Genomic DNA, 23,709 nt, shown 5'->3' with positions numbered 1-23,709 from the left:
TGATACAGTGTTGCACATTCGAAACCTCCAAACGATTCCCATGGCCACAAAACTCTTTCAAGGATATAAACTTAAACAGGACGTTACTGGTCAAAACTATGATTAAAATGCTTTATTATCTGTGGCTCTTAACATCGTTTCTATAGCGTATTTATTTGTGTATATAAGAGCAGAACTTGGATGAATTATAGAAGAACTTTTGCGTGTTATAACACAGGTTAGTGCTCGTTTTGCAATATTTATATAAATGTCTGCATATGTCTATAAAAATAAGCGGGCATTACAGGCCGCAAATGTCGGCATCTCCGTCAGCGCCGCCCGCCACGCTTCTCCCGATCTCTCGGCTGCAGATCGAAATGGACGCACGGTATATACTTCAAATTTTACGTTAATTAAACTTATAGAAAATACCAAAATTTTCCGTTTATAATTTCACAGATGCTGGACAAGGTAATATATCCCCTATAGCAATAAGGTTTCGCAAAGGGTATCCGTTGTCTCTTGTAGTTAATTATATAATTATGTTGACTTGTAGCAACCCACGTGCATTGTCGTACAAAGAAAGATACCCCTAGACAAATCTGAGCCGAGTACGAAGTGCACCGAACCTCGAGTGCGGAGGTAGAGTGTGGGGGGCCAGGCTGGTAACAACGTCACGCCAGACATCTATGAGCGGGTTATTGCCAATTTCTTCGAGCGTGTCAACACATGCCGACTCAGTGGAGGTGGTCATATGCCAGACATTGTTTTCCACTATTAAATCGGAGATGTTATTGAATGTAAATATATAAGAATATATGCATTTTCATTGATATGTAACTGTTTTATTACTTTTTTAAAAGTTGTGCACTTTATGGGACACCCATATAAGAATGATATGTGTAACTCCTATCTGTACTTCTTTCTATGTTTGAAAATATTTTTTTATGTAGCTATTAAACTCCAAATGTAAGAAATTTACTGTGAACTGTCAAAGTGCAGATGCCTGTTGTGCACTGCATAATAATATATAAAATAAAGAAATAAAATATATAACGCTCACCTTGTTGCACAAAATTCATAAGAGCGGCTCCCCAAAATACTTATCCGATAAGATCTGTTCTCTTAGAACATAAGTCGAACATGACATTATAATGAAACACAATCTAAAAATCCCCAAGTATAAAACCACCACCTATAACAAGCCCTTCATTGTTGCAGGGAATAGGGAATGGAAGAAAATTCCTGCACCATTGACTAACGTTATTTGCAATCATAGTTTTAAGAAAAAACTAAATAAATTACTATAGTCCCAAAAATAAATTAACCAACATATCTTAAAAATTGAACCTCCACTTACACATCATACAACGCATACCTATCACCCTCCCTCCAACACAATGCACTGCTAATGACTTATTACTTATCTTTACTCCACAGTATACATAACCAATTCAATGTACATACGAGGTGCATTCAAGTTCTAAGGTCTCCTTTCTTTTTTTTTTCTTTCATAAACCACTTACGCAACAGAGATGAAACTGCATTCACTTCTCAACATAGTCTCCCTCTAGACGTACACACTCTTTTCAACGTCACCGTCATGATTGCATGGCCGCAGCGAACGCTTCTTTAGGGGTCTGCTTGGCCCACTGGAAAATTGCCGATGCGGTAGCAGCACGAAAGGAAAATGTGCGGCCCCGGAGAACGTCCTTCAGCGTTGGGAGATGCCAAAAATTGTTAGGCGCAAGGTCAGGGGATTAAGGAGCATGAGCAATCACTTCGATGTTGTTATCACCAAGGAAGCTCTGAAGCTTTGCTGCCCGATGAGCAGGAGGAGCATTGTCTTGATGAAAAAGCACATGTAGACCCCTCTCTTACCGTTTTTCTGCAAAGGCTGGAAGAAACTTCGTCGCAAGGACCATTTCGTGGGAAGCAGCAGTCACCGTAGTGCCCTGGGGAACGCAATGTGTGAGGATTATGCCTTCGCTATCCAAAAAGATGGCTACCATCATTTTGTCGGCACTGGCTGTAACCTAGAATTTCTTCGGGGGCGGCGAGTCTGTGTGCTTCCATTGCTTTGATTGACGGTTTCGTTTTGGGATTGGAAAACGGTATCCATGTTTCATCCATCGTCACAATTTGTGAAATGATAGGACCATTCATGCCATCATCACGTGTCAAAAGTGACTGGCACATTTCCACAAGATGCCGGCCCCGTGGTGCTACGACGCCAGGGGTCCCGGGTTCGAATCCTGGCTTGGCCATGGATATTTGTGAGTGTACATTCATAAATTTCATCATACCATCACTCATCCCTATCTTCGCAAATTAGCCAAAAGTGGCACAAAAGCAAAGTAAATTAAAGCAAGGCAATCAATCAATCAAACATTGCCACACGTGATGCCTTGTGCTCGTCTGCTGGCATGCGTGGAACACATCTACAGGAAACCTTTCGCATTTTCAAGTCATCATGAAGAATGGTGTGCACACAGCCTACGGAAATGCCGCATTTGGAGGCAATGTCTTCCACGGTCAATCGGCGGTCATCCATGACCAATTGCTCCACCCGGGCAATCATGTTCTCATACTGGCTGGTACGTGCCCGAGGCTGCTTCGTTTCGGTTGAAAACGACTTTCTGCCTTCTCTGAATTTTCGCACCCATGAACACACGTTTTTCACATCCATGACACCATCGCTACATGTCTCAGTCAATTGCCGATGAATGTCGATCGGTTCGACCCCACACAAGTGAAGAAAACGAATGATCACACGCTGCTCTTGTAACGTGAATGTCGCCATTGTCAGTGGTCAAAAGTAGCGAGCTACTTGTAGCGTCGCTACTGTAGCTAGCTACAAAATTTGTAGCTGTAGCTGTAGCGACGCTACATTTTTAAAATTGTAGTTGTAGCGGTAGCGAAGCTACAAAATTCCTGTAGTTGTAGCGAGAATTTCGCTACAGCTACATTTTTTCTCAGCATTTTCAGGTGAATTTTGAATGTGGCAACAGCATCAGAAAAAAATCGACAATAACCCTTCATTTTGCAGGAGGTTCATAAAGACAGTCTATTACAGATTATCTAGATTGTAGATTATAGATATCTGCGTAATTTATTTAATTAGTATCTGAATAATTCAGATATCCAGATAAGTGACATATATGAATATATTCTTGCTAACAGCTACGTTTTTTAACATGCCTCGTTTGCTGCACCACTGGAAAAAAGTGCCTCGTTTGCGTCACCCCCGGAACAAATCCTGTGGATATTCATGGTGTAAGAGACACCAAAATGTCATTAATTGCTGTGTAAGACACAACTTGCAGTGCAAAAACGAGAGATGGATTTTCCACTGCACTGACAAGGGAATAGTGCCAGCAATAAATGGCTCAGTACGTTAATAGCATTGATCATCGTCAGTATATAGGATCTCACCAGCAAGAAATTATTGTTACAAGAATGATAGAGTTTCTGGAATTACAATTATTTTCGCGATAGTATTTGTTCACAAATTTTAAAATTACAATACGTTTAGAACACTCAGGTTTACACGACAGTTTCTTCAATAATTATCATATTGCAAAAAGTATGTACGAGTTATTGACTTTCCTGCAAAAAGGACAATTTTCTTTAGTTAATATACATAGTTTTCAAATTTATGTATTTCTCCTACTTTTGCGTCACTTTTCTGTAACTTTTGCTAATCATGACATCATCATCATCCTTTGCTGTTTCCTGCCTCTGGCTGGGTCGGCATAGAAGTCAAGCCTCTCCATCTTTTCCTGGTCTTCCACCACTCCTCTTTTTCCACGTGTTCCAATCTTGTCCTCTTCTCCTAACACTCTCCACTATCTGCTCTTTCCACCGACATCTTGGTCTCCCCCTTGGCCTTATTTCCACTCCTTGTTCATTGTAAGTTCTTACTGGCAGTCTTTATGCACCCATCCTCTTTCAAACCATCTCATCTGTGCCTGATCTATCATGTCCTGAAGCTTCACCACACCCACTGTCTGTCGGATCTCCTCATTCCTTATTCTATCCCTTCTAGTCTTCCCCAATATACTCCTTAAAAAAATCATCTCCACTGCCTGCATCTTTCTTTGTCTCTCTGTGTCATTGTCCAAGTGTCTGCTCCGTACGTAATTATTGGCATATAGTATGTGTTATATATTACCTTCTTGCATTTCATAGGTACATCCCTGTTCCATATTAATCTTCGAACGCATTGATATAGTCCACCACCCATTTGTCCTCTTCTGTTTACCTCCTCATCTATTCTTCCACTTCTCTCAATCATGACAATGAGGATGAATGGTTTATTTAATTATTCTTTTATCTATAGTCGCTTTCTGCCACTTTCGACTAATTGTGAGAACGAGGAAGAATGATGAATGATCAGCAGTGTGGGGGATTGAGGAGCAGGAGGATCTCATCCTCCCAACTTGGCGTCTTTCCTAGGTTTTGTTTTGAGTCCATTTTATGCATAGATAAGCTAATTGAGACTGGATCCTAACCACTATATGCCTTCACTGGGTATTGAACCTGGGGCCCTTTTGTAGTAAAGGGCTCCAGGTACTTTTCATTCAAAATGCTGACTTGATATTAGTCTATAAAATATGAAATATTTATTCTCAAGAAAAATATGTTAATGTGAACATAAATACGTAATCCTACCAAATTTTATTTGTGTATAGTTGTAATAATTAATTTGGGTAACACCCTAATTGCAATATTCATATATCAAATTTGAATTGATATGCCACTTGCATAGGTATGGTATTCTCAAAAACTATAGTAAAAATAAGTAACTGAAGTAACACTGCTATCAAAATTATCGAATGACTGGAATCATGATAATAAATAACAGAATCTATTTACCAGTAGTAGGGGATTTTTTTAATACCCATATGGTTGTTTTCATTTTTTTTATGCAGAAGTAGCGCAAAAAGTAGCGACGTTGCGAGTAGCGAACAGGAGTAGCGTAGCGAGCTACTTTTTGGAAAATGTAGCTGTAGCTGTAGCGAAGCTACATTTTGGAAGAGTAGCTGTAGCTGTAGCGAAGCTACTTTTAAAATGTAGCGTTCTGATCACTGGCCATTGTTAGTATCAGAAACTCGTCTCACTCTAGCTGCTGCCACGAGGTTTCTGTGCACAGTACGGTGCTTCCATCTCTCGCACACATTCACAAACAGTGCCGTGTCCAGTGTGCCAAACCGCAAATTGGTATCTGCCACCAGTCCTGAAAAAATAGTAGGAGACCTTAGAACTTGAATGCAACTTGTATTTTATTATCATTGTATAATCTTTATATTATCATTATTGTATTATCATGGTCATTATGTTTATTCTCATTCTCTTTCTTTGTTTTATTGAATTATTGTATCTCTGACAAGGGTTGGAGCCGAAACACGCCTGCATAAATAAAACACATTATATTCTATTTTATGTATTTCATGGTCAGATTTCTCAAGATATAGCAATTATTTCCATACAGCATCATTTTGTGAAAATTACTACTTTCTTTAATGTAAATAAACAAAACATCTATTTCTGTTTAATATGTATGTGCATACACACAGATCAAGTAAGAAACAACACTGGTGGTAGGCTTGTCACGCCCGATCCTCAAGGAAACACATGGTGAACGTTTGGAATGGAGTGTGGATCGCGAAGCTTCCTGAATAAAGTACGTGTTTCCGTCAAGGCTCAGTCGATCTGGTCCCAATTATCCGTTCATCAGCGTTCACAGAGGAATATTCTGATAATTCTCCGAATTGTTGCGGACATCACCACTTAAGTTATATTATAGTAAAAAAAGAGGGGGTCGGGTGCAGAAGAATCCCTCATCAACTCATGCGAGTTATACTTTCTCTTCTTGTACTGTTGATTGGTTGATTGAGTTGGTGTTTTAAGTCCACTTAATGCACAGTAAGGCTAATCGGGACTGAACCTACAGTTTTAAGTGGGATCCGAACCACTATGTGCATCCACCGGTTATCTAACCCGTGACCCCTTGATAATAAGGCGATTTTTGTGCTGTTAAGTGAATATGTACACTAATGATATTTTCCCCCTTCATCAACAGGTCTACAAGAGATGAAGAGATGGGTAGTCAAATGAAAATTCCTATTGACACGGAAGATGAAGGAGAAGAGGAATATGGGTACGACGACACAAGAGATAACCAAGGTAATGGTTGTTATGAATTATTGCATGTGTAAAAAGATATATATATATATATATATATATATATATATATATATATTAGTTTTGTGATAGCTGTAACGGTACAAAAGTTATTGGCACTGAAAGATGGCAACCGCGTGCTACAGTACCCACCTGTATGTCCTAGAGGATGTGTGTGTGTTTGTGTGTGTGTGTGTGTATAAAGAGACAGATATGAATAAATATATGTATATATATACACACACACACTTATATTGGGTGATACATGATCGGGGTAAGGGATCCGTATGTGAGGGTGCTTTCGGTACATGACCGCCATTTTGAAGTCCGTCATATTGGATCGAGGTGAACTTTTTCAAATGGCAAGGGGGCCATGTGAGGTATTAAAACACATTAGAATTTTCCAACGAATTCAATGTTGTAATTAGTTTTTGGATATCTGTTACGGTTCAAAAATTACTCGCACTGAAAGATACAAACCGCGTGCTAAAGTATCCACCGGTATGTCCTAGAGGATGTGTTCAATGTGGTTACCACCGTGCCGAACGTGCCGAGGCGTTTTCTATTAGGTTGCTTGAAACAGCTTGTGTACTCCAAGAAAATCCGTAACGCACACCACCTTCGCTATCGTATCATGCGGGCCTGTGATCAAATACCCCCATGGATGCTTATGTGGGTCCATGCAGATGGATCTCACGCCTCTCACTATTATATATATATACATTTTCCAGATGCAAAACAATGTAGCCACTATGCACTGCTATTGCAAATAAATGCCACAATGCTCTTTATTAATAAAAGGATAATTGAAAAAAAGGAACACCTTGTGAGGAGCATCGAACCTGGGATCGCTAGCAGCCCAATCGAGAACTCTAAGCACTACACCAAGCCTTTACCTTCCGTAAAACAACAATTTTTAAGTATTCTGTCCCTCCAAAATTGTAAATGTCGTTGGGTATACATGTAGTTGAACTTTTATTTTAGTGTTGAATTGCTTTCTTGTAGTATAGCAGTTATCTTCGAGAAATAATTTTCGAAGTGATGAGCATATTGGTAATTGTGAAAATGAGAGTTATTTCTTCTAACTTATTATTGTGATTAGACATTTTTATTGGAAAATAGCTAGAGGCTTGGACATTGCAGGATGATGTTCTCTTCCTGCGATACTGCAACAGACGAAATGCTAGTTTACTGACGCAAGTCGTGTGCCCAGAACATTATTTACTGTTGCTTAAGGTAACACAAAATAATTAGAAATTATTCGTTCGCTTCCCTACCTCATATTGCAGCCAACAGCCACGCAATATTTACACCGTTTGCGATACCGGCAGTCATACGAAAGATAAAACAAAGCTAATTTCCCTCTTTTCCAAGAACTTCGCAACAACCTGACCTGGCATTAGTGCGGCGGGGGGGTTAAAAACATCCACCTATCTTACCACCACGAGCTTCAAGCAAGAATTGGCAATGAATGGTTTATTTTCCACAGCGTTAACTAAGCAGTTACACGCCTTCATAGATACGTTTGGGTCCAGCATTAACTTACCCATGCCTTTGATCTTGCCATCTGCTTCCCAGGAGGGTGGGGTTTTATCCAGTGTTTGTAGGAAAATCTATGTAACCTATGTGCTGGTCTCCCAATCTGTCACAAGGAAGGGTGAACGAACTTGTAAAAAGGACAGATGTTGAGACGAGCTGTTCCCTTTGCCCACTTTCCTAGCCACTGAAAATCTTTGATATCGGGTGGTATCGGTAAAAGAAAATCAACCGATACTCACCGATACCGATACATCGGTATCGGTATCGGATCAGCCCTAATATACCGCGTGAGGCACCTAAAAGTACCACCTGAAATAGCGAAGAAACCAGAAACAGTAGCGATGTGAGGTTTGCGGGAAACAATAATATCAAATGGGGCTCGTAAATCGGAGGTATGGGGTGGGTCAAAAAATATCGACAAATGGGGCATCTGGAGCAAAGTCATATTTTTTTTTAATGGAACGGTATACAATAACATGCATAATATAAAAGAGCACACGCAGAGAAACACAACGCCGTTGGTCTCATGCATCTACTGCACATAGGAACGAAGATATGGCCATGTGAAAATATGTAAACAAACTAACAAGTGGCCCACTTGACCGTCAGTACCACGGCATGTACAAGTATGAGATGTCGGAAGCCATTGGACAAGATGAAGATAGAACGTGTTAAAGGAAGAAAAAATACAGTAGACATCGTCAGCACCATGTATTTGACAGTGTTACAGCATAATGAAAATGACCATGACAGTATGTCGAAGAACCACTGCGTAAGAAGCGAAAACCTGTCAAAGTGTGTGTTCAAAGTGGTGGCCGTCAGCTGCGATACAGGCAACAAGGCGCCCACGCAAAGATCGTTGCACAGAATGTAGCATCTCGTAGGGAATGTTCCTACAGGCCGCAGTAATGCGGTGTTGCATATCCTCTGGAGTTGTTGGCACATCCCGGTAGACAATGTCCTTCAGCTTTCCCCACAGGAAAAAGTCTAACGGTGTCAAATCTGGGGAATGAGCCGGCCATTTGACAGGCCCTCCACGTCCAATCCAACGATTTGGAAATGTACTTTCCACACATGCTGTAGCGCGTCTTGCACTGTGAGCTGGGCACCCGTCATGTTGGTACCACATGTCCCTCCTTGTCTGAAGTGGTATGTCCTCCAATAGTACAGGCAGTTCATGTTGTAAAAACTGTATGTATCGCTCAGCATTCAGTGTCCCTTGTTTTAAAAAAAGGGCCAATGAGATGTTCACCCACTATACCACACCACACGTTCACACTCCATGGGCGCTGGCGTTCCACCTGGCGAAGCCAATGTGGATTTGTCACCGACCAATAGTGCATGTTCCTTAGGTTGACATTTCCATGATTGGTAAAAGTTGCCACGTCAGTGAAGAGGATACGTGACAAATCGGGTGTGTCGTGTCGTAACAACCATGTGCAAAACCGAACACGGTCCACAAAATCATTCCCGTGAAGTTCCTGATGGAGGGAGATATGATATGGGTGAAACTTGTGTGTGTGTGCAGAATGCGCAATACACTTCTCTGACTCATCCCAGCATCCCTGGCAATTTCACGGGAGCTAACGTACACACGGTAGGCTTCTGAGGCATTCTTTGGGCATTCCCCATAAATCAGGATCATGTCCGCTTTTTCTATGTTTGTGAACACCATAATCTTCGCTCTTACCACTACGACTGCTTGCTATGAACTAACACGATCTCGTGGACCTGCTATCAAAACTTGCTCTGCGTAAAGGCAGTTCTGTCAGGCACCTGAGAAGTCTTACATGCCGTGGTACTGACGGTCAAGTGGGCCACTTGTTAGTTTGTTTACATATTTTCACATGGCCATATCTTCGTTCCTATGTGCAGTAGATGCATGAGACCAACGGCGTTGTGTTTCTCTGCGTATGCTCTTTTATATTATGCATATATTGTATATCGTTCCATTTAAAAAAATATGACTTTGCTCCAGGTGCCCCATTTGTCAATATTTTTCGACCCACCCCATACCTCCGATTACGAGCCCCATTTGATATTATTGTTTCCCACAAACCTCACATCGCTACTGTTTCTGGTTTCTTCGCTATTTCAGGTGGTACTTTTAGGTGCCTCACGCGGTATATGCCAGTTGATTTTTAATTACACGTAAACGAAAAAAAGGCACTTCATACGTGCTATGCAGGTAAAGATCGACCACAAGTAAAAAAACCTTGGGACGAAAAGTCCATGCACAGCTTTCCCTTCTTCCCTCCACCTCGGGCCATAAGGAAGCATGGTCCACTCTCCCCCTACCCCTACTCGCGGGAGTACGGTGCACAGGAGTCGCGAGTCTGAGCAGGTTGTTTTGCTCGTGGTTCCACTATAGTTTGAGGATTCGGCAGGTTGAAAATTATACTTTTGAAACACTTTTAAATATATCAGTGAATTTATTTACCGGCGAAGAAGAGCTGTCTCAAGGGCCTGCTCTTTCATGCCGTGGTTCCCAGTCTTTTCACTATACTGCCAGAATCCATTGAGTTTTCGTATCGGGTCTGTCACTAAAAAATGCACAGATACTTGAGAAATTTGACGCCTTTTCTGTAAGATATTACCATTACGTCTGTAATATCCATTTTACTTTTTTAAAACCAGAGGTAACATCCGGTGAATTGCCACCATAACGGTTGAGGGTTCGACAATTTTTCGTTAGAGGAATAACTTAAATTTTCACAACTTCCAATATTCTCATCACTTCGAAAATTATTTCTCGACGATAACTGCTATACTGCAAGAAAGCAATTCAAAACTAAAGTAAAAGTTCAACTACATGTATACCCAACGACATTTACAATTTTGGAGGGACAGAACACTTAAAAATTGTTGTTTAAACGGAAGGTAAAGGCGTGGTGTAGTGGTTAGAGTTCTCGATTGGGCTGCTAGCGGTTCCAGGTTCTATCCTCCTCACAAGGTGTGCCCCTTTTTTCAATTATCCTTCTATTAATCAAGAACAATGTGGCATTTATTTGTAATAGCAGTGCATAGTGGCTACATTGTTATGCATCTGGAATTTATATATATATAAAAAATGAATTGACACACGTTCAAAAGGATATTTTCATGTATAACATCGTGAATTATGACACTCTAACGATAATTGTGTACTGCTTCAAAGACATTGAAAAATATTAATGAAATAACTATTTATATTTGTGGCAATTTAGGACATACTAATTTTACCCATTTTCCCACTCGAGTTCAATGCAAGGATGCCTCCGCAAATATTGATTGAAAAGTTTTCATCATGTGCAATTCTCCATCAAATGTTTTCACCTATTGGTACTACCTTCGTTTTCTTTGTTACAAACGAGTATTCTTTGCACATTACATGTAGGAGGAGAGTTACATCTACATTTTACGTTGGTCAGCTCCTTCTATCTGCTTTCAGGAGCGGCAGCTTGTAGGGTAATGGTTATCGTTAAGGATTGTCAACCTGATAGTCGTAGGTTCACACCCTTCCGGTGGCAGAAAGTTTTCGTAAGTTTTAGACATATCCCATTGTGTTCATTGTTCACACTGTGTGAACCGGAATGATTCAGTTTGGAATTAACGATGGGGAAGGGGACTATTAAATTACAAAATCTCCATTTCAACGAACCGAGAAATGTTGCATAATTCTTATAAATATTAAAATTACATTCATGTTTTTAGTGATATCATCGTAGGTAAAATCAAAGATCTAACGTGGAAGATTTTATTTTTCTGTGAAATCAGCCAAAAGGCATTTCGCATCGATCTAATACATTCTCCAATACATTTCAAAATGTTATTAAATGTTTCATGTCGATAATTTGAACAGTGCATCAATTCTTGACGCCGAGACGATATTTTCTGCAACTACCTCTTCTCTCCAGTCCCTTCTGTTCTTCTCTCCTACTTCTTCTCTCCCCTCCTTCTCCTCTGCTTTTGTCTCATATCGCCTTCCCTACTTTTCTCTCATCTTTTCTCTATCCCACTCTTCTCCACTCCTCTTATCTCCTCTCCTGTCTTAGATTTTCGACTCCACTGTATTCGTCTTTTCGTTCTGCTCTTTTTCTCTCTTTTACTCTACTCTCCAGTCCCTTCTTCTCGTCTTCTCTCGTCCTCTACTCTCGTTTTCCTTCTCTCTTCTCATCATTGCTCCATTCTCCTCATCTCTCCTTGAATCTTTTCCCTTTCTTCTCACTACTTCTTCTCTCCTCGTCTATCCTTTCTTTCTTCGCACCTCTACTTTTCATCTTCTCCTTTTGCTTTCTCTGTCTCCTCTCCTTTGTCAGCTTTCGTTTCCTCTCACCTCTTTTCCTTTCTGTAGATTCATTAGCGATGCAATACTAGAAAACCTATTTTTTTCTATCAGAAAGAATTTTGTCATTTGCCATGTAATAGCGACATTTTTATAATTTTATACAATAATATTTGTTTCTATTTCTTTCGCGTATTTCATAAATATCTATTGTGCATGTGTCAACCCTGAAATTGAGCCTAACTCTACATGCAACCCACCAACGCCTTGTGTAAATTGGGTTGCCTAATTTAAAATGTCGTTGTCCTAAATCTTTTGAGAGACACTGTACATAGTGTTTCGGATTCTACATTAAACCGTAAGTCTACTTCCGATTAGCCTATCTGTGCATAAAGTGGATTTAACCAGAGAAAACAACTCAACTCGGCTTTATATGAACGTCATTTTCCAAGTATTATTTTATGTCGCACATTTAAACATATATATTGAGTGCATCGATGTTCGATTAGGACGACTTGAATGAAGTCGTTGAGAGATCCAGTCTTCTCTGTATACACACCTGCTGTGTACAGCGAATTCATATTAAAGGGAAACAGAGGTGTGTACAAGCGATGGCAACGCATAAAAATTATATTTAAAAAAAAATACACATTTGAAGCCTTCACGCTAACTAACATTTTGAAATATATTTAGATCAAAAACGCATGTAAATTGTGTCTATCTCGCAAAATTCACTTAATCATCTTGTAGAGTAGTGGTGGTGGTTTCAACATTTAACGTGTTGCTATACATCCCACCTGAAATATTGCCATTATTTGGTCTGTTTCACAGCTGCAACTCTTGTAATAAGCAAAGAGTTGTAGGTTCATTAAGAGAGGCAGAAAGACTAAAAACATTAATACATTTTCAATGAATATAATGAGTGAAAGGTAAAAGTTTAAAATGCTGTTCATAATGGATTCTGTTGAACTGGATAATTAAAATAAAAGTCGTGTATCTTCCTTCTCACAACACCTTGCAAAATCTCGCCCAATGAAATATTGGGTCGTCCTTTTCCTTCTATTTTAGTTGATGCAACGTTTTGTTGTTCCCTTTTTTCTTTACATACCTTTTTCACTGTTCTGATATAACCCAAGAACTCGGCCGTGCACTTGACACTTTGGCTTATGTAGTGAGATTAGCCCATTCGTTTCGTCTGGTCGAAATATCTCTTGTCACACGAATTATCATTTCTTTTGCTCCACTATCATATTACTGCCTTCCCATTTTCATGCATCAAGAAAAAAACACTTCACAGAACAGCCATCACTCAATACTGTTCCTACGAACAAACCCGCGAACTTGTTAGAAACCGACTGCCTGGATAGAATGCGCGTAAGAATTATTATGAATGCGTGCGAGTTCAGGCAATAATTCATGGCAGGAATTTAAACACAGAAATTACAATAGAAAATTTCGGCATCTCTACAATATTTTCCTTTGCGCAACACATTGTTTCGCCTTATTTCCCGTCTCAAAGCTGCTTGGACGGGGAGTTTAAAGGGCAACAAAGCTCCCTTGCAGTACGTGCGTTTTTAGCAACGATGTGCATTGCGCGGGAACCAGTGTAACGAGTGAACTCACGGTCCCGAAATGACGTGTCATTCATACCCCGGCACGGGGTCAGACGTCATTATGAGTACGGGAAACCGGTCGTGACTCTTACGGTCCAGGTTTTTAAGTTCGGTACTGAGACGGTCGTTTATTATCGTACTAATGCGAGGCGGAGATTAATACCTTGAAATATTACACTGCTTTGTTTACCTTAAATATGTAGATTCGAACAATCATAACACACTAATAGCATAATATCCGATACCTTAAAAACGTCAAATAACAACACTGACGAACGGTAAAAATGTGAATATATATATTGTAACAACAAAAAAATATTGCAATCAACAACTGTTTACATTGCCTCCTCAATCGCTCACTCATTCTCTCTCTCTCTCTCATTCACACATCTGAGGTATTTGTACAGTCATGTTCAAAAAATCTGTCGCATGGATTTTTTCTAAGTCCAACGTCTTACGAAATTATGTTGGTAGCTCTGAAACAAGGAAGTGTTGTGAAATATACGATCCTCCAATCAGAGTGAAGTTCGATTCGGAGGAGCAGGAGGCGTGACTCACGGTCTTGTCCACAGGAAGTTCAACCAATGCAGCATTTCCAAATAACGTCCCCCCATTGGTTAAATATTGTTTCAATAATGCCAATCGGCAGAAAGATGCGCAAAAGTTTACTTTGTCGTTTTAATGCTTTTAATCGTTTCAAATTAGTATTAAATTGTCCCAATTATAGTTCATGAGCTTAATATAATCTATTCATGTATGTGTTTGACAATCATATATCACTCATTAGAACAATTTTCACATTGTTTTCACTACGTGAAATGACATTTCATTTACATTTACGATAAAATAGTGGTTTGGGTGTAATAACAGTTTTCATTAATTAATTTAGAGATGCATTTTTATTTGTTTTGTTAATGATTAGGTTAATTCGTTATTTCTCGCGAAAAGAGGGAACCACAGCTGAAAGAAAATACACAACTTGTATTATTGAGGTCAAGAGTTCGTTTTAACATCACTTTTTGCACCCATAGGCTAATCACGACTCGGGATACATTTAAATTGGAATCTGAAACATTATGCGACCTGACTGGAACTCGGAAAAGGACACACCGATTACAAGACGTCGATACATTACCACTTGGTCTGGCGAACGCCAATAATAATGAGGGGTTGTGGGAGTGGGAGAGGGGTGACGGAAAGTAGAAAATAAATAGTATTTTTGGGGGTCTTTAATGTTATATTTATACACATACAAACCTAAGAAAATATTTATTTTAATACATGTGTGTCGGGGGTGGGGAAGGGGGAAAAGAGAGGGACAGAAAGATATTGGGAGAGATGGGACGAAGAAGTGATTGTGGAAAATGTTTTATTTGACGTTCAGTAATAAAAACAATCAAATCAATGATGATCATCTTATAAATACCATATTTAATGTAAATTTGTTTTAAAAATGGGGGCGGGGAGCTGTTTGTTTTACGTTCAGTGCAGGATAACAAGTGGAGACACATAGTGGTTCGTATCTCACTTTAAACTGTAGGTCCAGGCCCCATTAGCCTATCCGTGTATAACGTGGATTTAGAATTCAGTAGAAAATAACGTCGATCTAGTATTTTGGATTTTAGATGCGTTGGGACCACTAAAATTTCTAATTCTTATAATAAGAAACCTGTCCTCATATTACCATTTTGAAAGAGAGAGAGTTAATTGTATAACCTTCCGTTGTTAGTTTCAAAGAAGACTAATTCAAATAGTAACAATGGGAACGAATAAAGCTTACGAAACGTTTTTGCCACCGTGGGGATTTGAACCTACGACCATTAGAGTGACAACCCAGTGCGATAACCACTACCCCACGAGTTCGTTCCTTCTTACGGCATGATTATGAGTTAAGACCAATTCGTTCAATATGCATTAGAAATATAATCCCCACCCGCCTCTTTATAAACAACACACCCAAACGCTCCTTTGTAGCAAATGAAATAAAGGTGGTATGAATGACACAAAACATTTAAGCAAAATCTACTATATTTACGACGCAATCGTTTTACATGGAGAGGCTACAGCTTCGAGAATTGAGGTTGTGGTTTGACTGTAATTGTAGGATACCCCATATCGATAATCCAAGGCTCTAGTGTGAACTAGATTGGTTCATCTGTAGTGACGTGCTCAGGAATTTGTAAAGAGGTATGTGAATATAAAAATGTGTTAATGCTAATTTTTTAAACAGTGAACTCATATTTTAATATCTCTCTGTCCATCTCTTAATCCTACTTAGGAACTCATTAGTATTGAAGGAGTCATACTGAAAAGAAATCTCACGTGACAATGACGAGAAATTAGATTTACGGAAGGAATAGTTTTCATATTTTAAAACCTCGAAGGGCCATAGGCTATCTCCCGACTGTTAGTCTCCCTTCCACAATCCTACCTAGAGTTACCATCAACTGGCAACGAGGTGACGTTGGTCAGCACGTCGAACCCTCAGCCGTTATAGAAGATATCTGAAACCAGGTTACACCAGTCACTCGTAGCTCCCCAATTTCCTCACGATGGTGGGTTTCCACTGGTCCTATACAGATAACAGGCCGAGAACCCAGGACGACTCGAATCCATGCCATCCCGCTGCAGTCGGAATCCAAAGCACAGAATCTTAGACCGCACCGTTACAGAGGAGGAGAGTTTTCATATTTTGTTTCTTATAAATGTCGACAATACATTAAATATATTACGCACCAAAAATTAGTGTAAAAAAATAGCCGGTTCTATAAGAGATTCGAACCTTCGATCTTCACTCAACTAGGCCGCTACTTTTAACAATTTCCCATTTTCTCACTCAATAACCTTCGTTGAACGTTTGTCTTAAGAGTCGTTAGCAATCTTGTAAACCTTATTAACCTATCTGCTGTCTATCACAAATGTATTTTACAACCTGGAGTACATTTTGATGTCTGCAATTTAGAACTTGACTTTCGTGGTAAGTAATTCTCTACCGTCTACTATAATAAATAAATCAAAGTCTACATATCTCATATTTTGTAAATGCGAAATGTCATTGTTAAATGTTACAAACTATTTCTTATTCCACCGTTAGTTCCAGATTTAGCCACAGCATTCTGAAAACCAGAATGAAACGTGTTTCCCACACTTCCAAGGTCAGGTGAACCCTTATCAGGCATTGGATGCCTGTGAACATGTTACTTCATACGTCATGGTACTGTGGTGGATTTCTTCCCCTTCCCCTTTTACCTTGAACGGAAGTTATCCCCGACTGGACACGACGAATCAATCACAGAAAAGCAGACTGTCTAGTAAATCGCATGCCATGTATTATTTTGAGCTCCTAGGTTTTGGAAAGTGAAATAAAGAAAAGTATGTAACATTAATTCATAATGGTTGACTTCTTTGGTTATTATTTCATGACTCTTTTCTACTTACTCCAATGAAACTTTTGTCTACTGTTTTCAGTAGATCAATAGGTGTTTTGAAACATCTACTGTGTTCAGATTTTCCAAAAGATATAAATACAAAAGAATAATAAGGGGGTATGAAATTAATATTTGCAGCCAAAATATTAAACTTAACATATTATACACTATACTGAATAAATTAATTTCACTTGCAGTTTCTCTACTGTACTGGTTTCAGTAGATCAATAGGTGTTTTGAAACATCTATGTTAAGATTTTTTAAATTTGAATTACAATTTGTGTGCCTGACAACTTAGGGTATTTTACACCCGTCACGCTATAGGGTGTCCAGCCCCTTATCATGACAAAAATAAAAGCGTGTCTGAAAACTAAAATATCATTACCTGGGTTAAAAGCTGAGCCTGTAAAGCGACAGACAGTCAGCACAAACAAGGACAACACACACGCAGTCCTACAAAGATTATACTAACAGTAGGTCCAGTCACCAGAGCCTCGTTAGTCTGCAAAATGCAGTTCAGGGTGTACTACATGGAAGAGAGGTTGGTTTAAATTTTAAATAGATATAAAAACAAATTGTTAGTGAGGAGGAATAAAAAGTTATATTTACAGCTAACATGCTGAGCTAAACACACTACAAGGGTGTAAGGGATGACCTTCCACGAAGTATGTACACCCAATTATTGCTTCCACGTACTTCAGTTTGCAGACGAACGAGGTTTTGGCGACTGGCCCCATGGCCAGTATAATTTTCTGTGTTGTCCTGTGTTTGGTCCTTGTGGGTGCTGAGTGCCTCTTTACAGCCTCAGCTTTTAACCGAATTCAGAATATTTTAATATTTTAATTACAACACGACGTTACAGTTATGTTATTTTAGTTCTGGTAAGGGGCTGGACCCCGTATAAAGTGACAGGTGCAAAATAGCCTAAGTGCTGACGCACCCAAAATTTTGAATTCAAATTGAAATTCAAACACACTACATGCAATATTACATGTAGTACTGAAGTAGTACAGTTGCTCAACTGTAATTACACATTAGGCCTACTGAAGGTGTTCAGTAGGAAATCATTGATTTTGAGTAGATTTCCGAGAGACACAGTAGAGTACTACAATTGATAACAGTAGAGTACTACAATTGATAACAGTAGATTCTGTCTACTGTAAACTGTAGAAATTACGTAGATTTATAACGACGATGAGAATGAAACAGAGGTAAAAACAATGATAATGAAATGCAGAAGCGACCAGGAGCAAACAGGAACGTAGAATGTCTGGCAGCGAGACACAAGAGTTGATCAAGCGATTGTAGCGTCAAATTTAGCTTAGAGCTCATAATTGATATTTCTACATGAGCTCAACATACAAGTTACATACAATGAGAGAATTGAATTGAGTTTACATCTCACGTGATATGACTCGAAACTATTGTTGCACATTGAACTGTGAAGTGAATCAATATACAATTCGATTAACTAGTGAATGGTGATATGCTGAGATTTTGTAACGAGATGTGCCAAATGGCTGACAGTATAATAACTTATGGACACATTGATTTAATATATTTGAACAATCTTATAACGTGCGGTTTTGCATGAAATGTTATTACTTGAAACTACATCACTTCATTGCAAAGGCTACACGGAATTTTATGGATTGTAAAATTCTGTGTTCGATTCACCGTTCGGTTAACTCTGCGATTTTTATTTCTTATTAAACCGAAAAATTATTTATTGCATTTTACTTATTACGAAAATTCGTATATTATTTGCTTTGCGAAATGTAGAGAATATATTGTTTTTCATGCTTTTTACAAGAATACAACTGTGCGTGGTGAACAAAAAATAATGTAAAATAAATACTATTTACAAAAGGATGTCAAAAGTATTTATTTGTTTTCTTTCTTGAGAATTTTCCCTAAATAAAAATGTATAACTTTCGCTGTACATGACATTTCGTCGAATATGACACATGGATCATTTTAATGCAAATCCTAGTAAAATGATGAGAAATTCAAAAACATATTGTGAAAAATTATTTTCAAAAATAACATTGAAAAATCATTAGAAAGGAGTGTTATTTTTTAAAAAAAAATATATAACATTTTTATTTCTTTAAATTATTAATTAAATACAATACTTACTTGCTATATATAATAATAATAATAGGGGTAATCGAACAGAAGTCAAACCTATAATCTTCGCCGTGTAATACTGATAGCCTATCACCGAACCACTTTACCATCATAAAAAGAAATTGGAGTATTTTTCTCGAAAATTACTGGCTAGTGCACACTGGAACCTTGCCATACGAATATCTACCCTACCACTACAAGAAGCCACGTCACAACCTCAATTTTCGAAGCTGTAGCCTCTCCATGTAAAACGATTGCGTCGTAAATATAGTAGATTTTGCTTAAATGTTTTGTGACATTCATACCACCTTTATTTCATTTGCTACAAAGGAGCGTTTGGTTGTGTTGTTTATAAAGAGGCGGGTGGGGATTATATTTCTAATGCATATTGAACGAATTGGTCTTAACTCATAATCATGTCGTAAGAAAGAACGAGCTCGTGGGGTAGTGGTTATCGCACTGGGGTGTCACTCTAATGGTCGTAGGTTCAAATCCCCACGGTGGCAAAAACGTTTCGTAAGCTTTATTCGTTCCCATTGTTACTATTTGAATTAGTCTTCTTTGAAACTAACAACGGAAGGTTATACAATTAACTCTCTCTCTTTCAAAATGGTAATATGAGGACAGGTTTCTTATTATAAGAATTAGAAATTTTAGTGGTCCCAACGCATCTAAAATCCAAAATACTAGATCGACGTTATTTTCTACTGAATTCTAAATCCACGTTATACACGGATAGGCTAATGGGGCCTGGACTTACAATTTAAAGTGAGATACGAACCACTATGTGTCTCCACTTGTTATCCTGCACTGAACGTAAAACAAACAGCTCCCCGCCCCCATTTTTAAAACAAATTTACATTAAATATGGTATTTATAAGATGATCATCATTGATTTGATTGTTTTTATTACTGAACGTCAAATAAAACATTTTCCACAATCACTTCTTCGTCCCATGTCTCCCAATATCTTTCTGTCCCTCTCTTTTCCCCCTTCCCCACCCCCGACACACATGTATTAAAATAAATATTTTCTTAGGTTTGTATGTGTATAAATATAACATTAAAGATCCCCAAAAATACTATTTATTTTCTACTTTCCGTCACCCCTCTCCCACTCCCACAACCCCTCATTATTATTGGCGTTCGCCAGACCAAGTGGTAATGTATCGACGTCTTGTAATCGGTGTGTCCTTTTCCGAGTTCCAGTCAGGTCGCATAATGTTTCAGATTCCAATTTAAATGTATCCCGAGTCGTGATTAGCCTATGGGTGCAAAAGGTGATGTTAAAACGAACTCTTGACCTCAATAATACAAGTTGTGTATTTTCTTTCAGCTGTGGTTCCCTCTTTTCGCGAGAAATAACGAATTAACCTAATCATTAACAAAACAAATAAAAATGCATCTCTAAATTAATTAATGAAAACTGTTATTACACCCAAACCACTATTTTATCGTAAATGTAAATGAAATGTCATCTCACGTAGTGAAAACAATGTGAAAATTATTCTAATGAGTGATATATGATAATATTAAGCTCGTGAACTATAATTGGGACAATTTAATACTAATTTGAGTAGTGTAAGTTGAGCGTTTCAAAGTCGTACTTAGTAGGTATTCTCTTTTTTTATCAATTGAATATCACTTTTTGACATATTTTGACAATTTTTTGTTGATGTTTTAGCGTTTGACGATTTTTCAGTGCAATTTTCACTGCATCTCATTTTTTTCCCACTCGTACTTGGTAGGTACGCATTTGTAGCCTCTTTTTTATCAATTGAAAATCAGTTTTTGACATATTTTGACAAATTTTTGTCGATGTTTTAGCGTTTAGCGATGTTTTTGTAAAATTTCCTATTTTTCTTTTTTTTCTCACTCGTACTTGGTACGAATGCCACGATCTTACGTGATATAACTTAACCTATTTATTTTTTTTCGTGCTAAACTACACGAGAGCCTCTACGTGCTTTGACCTACTTTAGAGTAGAACCATAAAGACAGAGCTGCAACCGAAAGTGAGGCTCGAAGTGAGGCTCGGTGAGGCTCGCCTTAATGGTTTGCTCTTGTAAGACATAAGCCTTATTTTCTCGCAGTGTTGCCAACATTTTACTCGAAATAAAATCACCAAGGTTTTTTTCTTGGTCTAACCTATGTTATTGAACTGCGTCGTCACGTCCAAACCTGCATGACTTCCGAACACTATTGGTTTTATTCATATTTTTTCTTACGTATAGGTGTATATGATGAATCCCCAAACAGATAACCCCACTTCCGGTTGCCATTTTGGATTTCTGAACATAGGTTCTATTCATATTTTTTCTCACGTATAGGTGTACCTGATGAATCTGCAAACAGATTTTTTCTAAGTTTTACAGTTTCCAAGATAACCCCACTTCCGGTCGCCATTTTGGATTTCCGAACATAGGTTCTATTCATATTTTACTTACATATAGACGTACGTGACGAATCCGCAAACAGATTTTTTCTAAGTCTTACCGTTTCAAAGATAACCCCACTTCCGGTCGCCATTTTGGATTTCCGAGCATAGGTTCTATTCATATTTTACTTACATATAGGCGTACATGACGAATCCGCAAACAGATTTTTCCTAAGTCTCACTGTTTCCAAGATAACTAGTAGTGCAGATTAGAGAGTTCAACGCCCGAAAATGGGGCTCGGTGGGGCTCGGTGGGGCTCGCCAAACCTCAAAAACTCACTTTCTCTCCACGTTCCGCGCCTTATTTATTGCGCTGACGATGTTTCACAGCGTAGAAAACAGCACCAAAACATCAAAAACTCATTTTGATTATTTGGAGCTCACCAAAACCTCAAAAACTTATTTTTATTAATTGAGGTTCACCAAACCTCAAAAACTCTTATTTTCTCTCTATTTTCAGCGCCTTATTTATTGCGCTGACACAACGTGATGAGTAAATAATGCAGTTTCTTATTCTTGAAGGATGAATGCACCTTATCGTAATTTTCCAAGCCCCGGTCAAATGTTTGTATATCGTGACCTTTGTAAACCTCTCTCTCGGGAACGATGTGCCACACACACGCGCGTGCACGCCTATATTGTGACGCAAACAAACAAACAAATAATATTTTTTTTAAGATTCCTGGCCCCTAACCCCACTTCCGGTCGCTATTTTGGATTTCCGAGCATAGGTTCTATTCATATTTTACTTACATATAGGCGTACGTGATGAATCAGCAAACAGATTTGTCCTAAGTCTTACCGTTTCCAAGATAACCCCACTTCCGGTCGCCATTTTGGATTTCCGAACATAGGTTCTATTCATATTTTTTCTTATATATAGGTGTACGTGATGAATCACCAAACAGATTCTTCCTAAGTTTTACCGTTTCCAAGATAACCCCACTTCCGGTCGCTATTTTGAATTTCCGAACATAGGTTTTATTCATATTTTACTTACATATAGGTGTTCGTGGTGAATCAACAAACAGATTTTTCCTAAGTCTTACTGTTTCCAAGATAATCCCACTTCCGGTCGCCATTTTGGATTTCCGAACATAGGTTCTATTCATATTTTACTCACGTATAGGCGTACGTGATGAATCCGCAAACAGATTTTTCCTAAGTCATGAATTGGAGGGTTCTATGGCAACCTATATTAATTCTCGTAAGAGAACAGAAAACGCACACACACACAAAAAAAAAACAATACTGTGGTCACTACAACAAATAGTCTTCTTCAACCCCTATCCAACAAACCAAAAAAAAATCATCATCCTAACTAGAACCATGTAACTAACATTGTGATGACTCATATTAAATACCTCTTAATTGTATTACTTATAAGGGTATACTATTGCACAACGTTTTTGCAACAAGTTATTACGTAACATTGTGATGACTCATATCTAATGCTCTTTGTTGTATTAACTATAAGGGAGTAAACTATTACACAACATGTTGCAACAAGTTATGACGTAATGTGATGAGTCATATCTAACGTGGCGTCTTCTGATTGGTTAATTATTACAGGTGTTTTCAATACGGTCCGCGCTTTTATTATATAAGACGGCATATACTGCAGATCAGTCAGTCTCGTGAGAGCAGCCGAAGAGTACGGACGTCCTGTTGCAGCGCTTCTTGTTTTTGTAAAAAAAATAGGTATTTAACTTTCTTTGAAGCTACATACCATCTATTATTTCAAGTTCAAAGGTGTTTCACGTGGTTTTTCATAGTAATTTCGACCAGATTGAATTTTGACGTGATCGTGCATTTTCTATTTCACCTCAAGAAATTCTATATAAATAACATACCTGAAAATTGTATCGCTATATACTAGACTTTTTGATTTCTGTGATTTTCGAAAAAGCAATGGCATCCACCACCAGTTTCAATCGTAAAAATGATAAAACTGAATGTGTTACTTGTGGGAAGCTAATCTCAAGGAACAATTTATCGGTACACAGGGCAAGATGTAGCGAAACAGGTTCGAGAATTAATTGTTCGTCACCTTCTAAGTCTTGTGCTCGATGCGGAAAGATGATCAGCATTACAAATTTAAGTAAACACCTCAAAATTTGCAAACCATCGACC

At 38.5% G+C, this 23,709-nt stretch overlaps 1 protein-coding gene across 5 annotated transcripts in view; it reads left to right on the top strand.

The window, feature by feature from the left end:
- The window catches only part of Ca-alpha1D (Ca[2+]-channel protein alpha[[1]] subunit D), a 1,588,055-nt gene that overhangs the window by 632,490 nt on the left and 931,856 nt on the right, over positions 1 to 23,709 (top strand). For all 5 annotated transcript variants that reach the window (XM_083117527.1, XM_083117525.1, XM_083117526.1 and 2 more), the window contains exon 18: positions 6,065 to 6,168. In XM_083117527.1, the coding sequence (XP_082973653.1) occupies positions 6,065 to 6,168 (104 nt within the window). The remainder of the gene's footprint in view (positions 1 to 6,064; positions 6,169 to 23,709) is intronic.

The sequence above is a fragment of the Lepisma saccharinum genome, chromosome 2 (assembly GCF_977018435.1).
Source record: "Lepisma saccharinum chromosome 2, izLepSacc3.1, whole genome shotgun sequence".
Classification (NCBI taxonomy): domain Eukaryota; kingdom Metazoa; phylum Arthropoda; class Insecta; order Zygentoma; family Lepismatidae; genus Lepisma; species Lepisma saccharinum.
The sequence above is the reverse complement of the archived record's forward strand: the minus strand, read 5'-3'. Positions and strand labels throughout refer to the sequence as shown.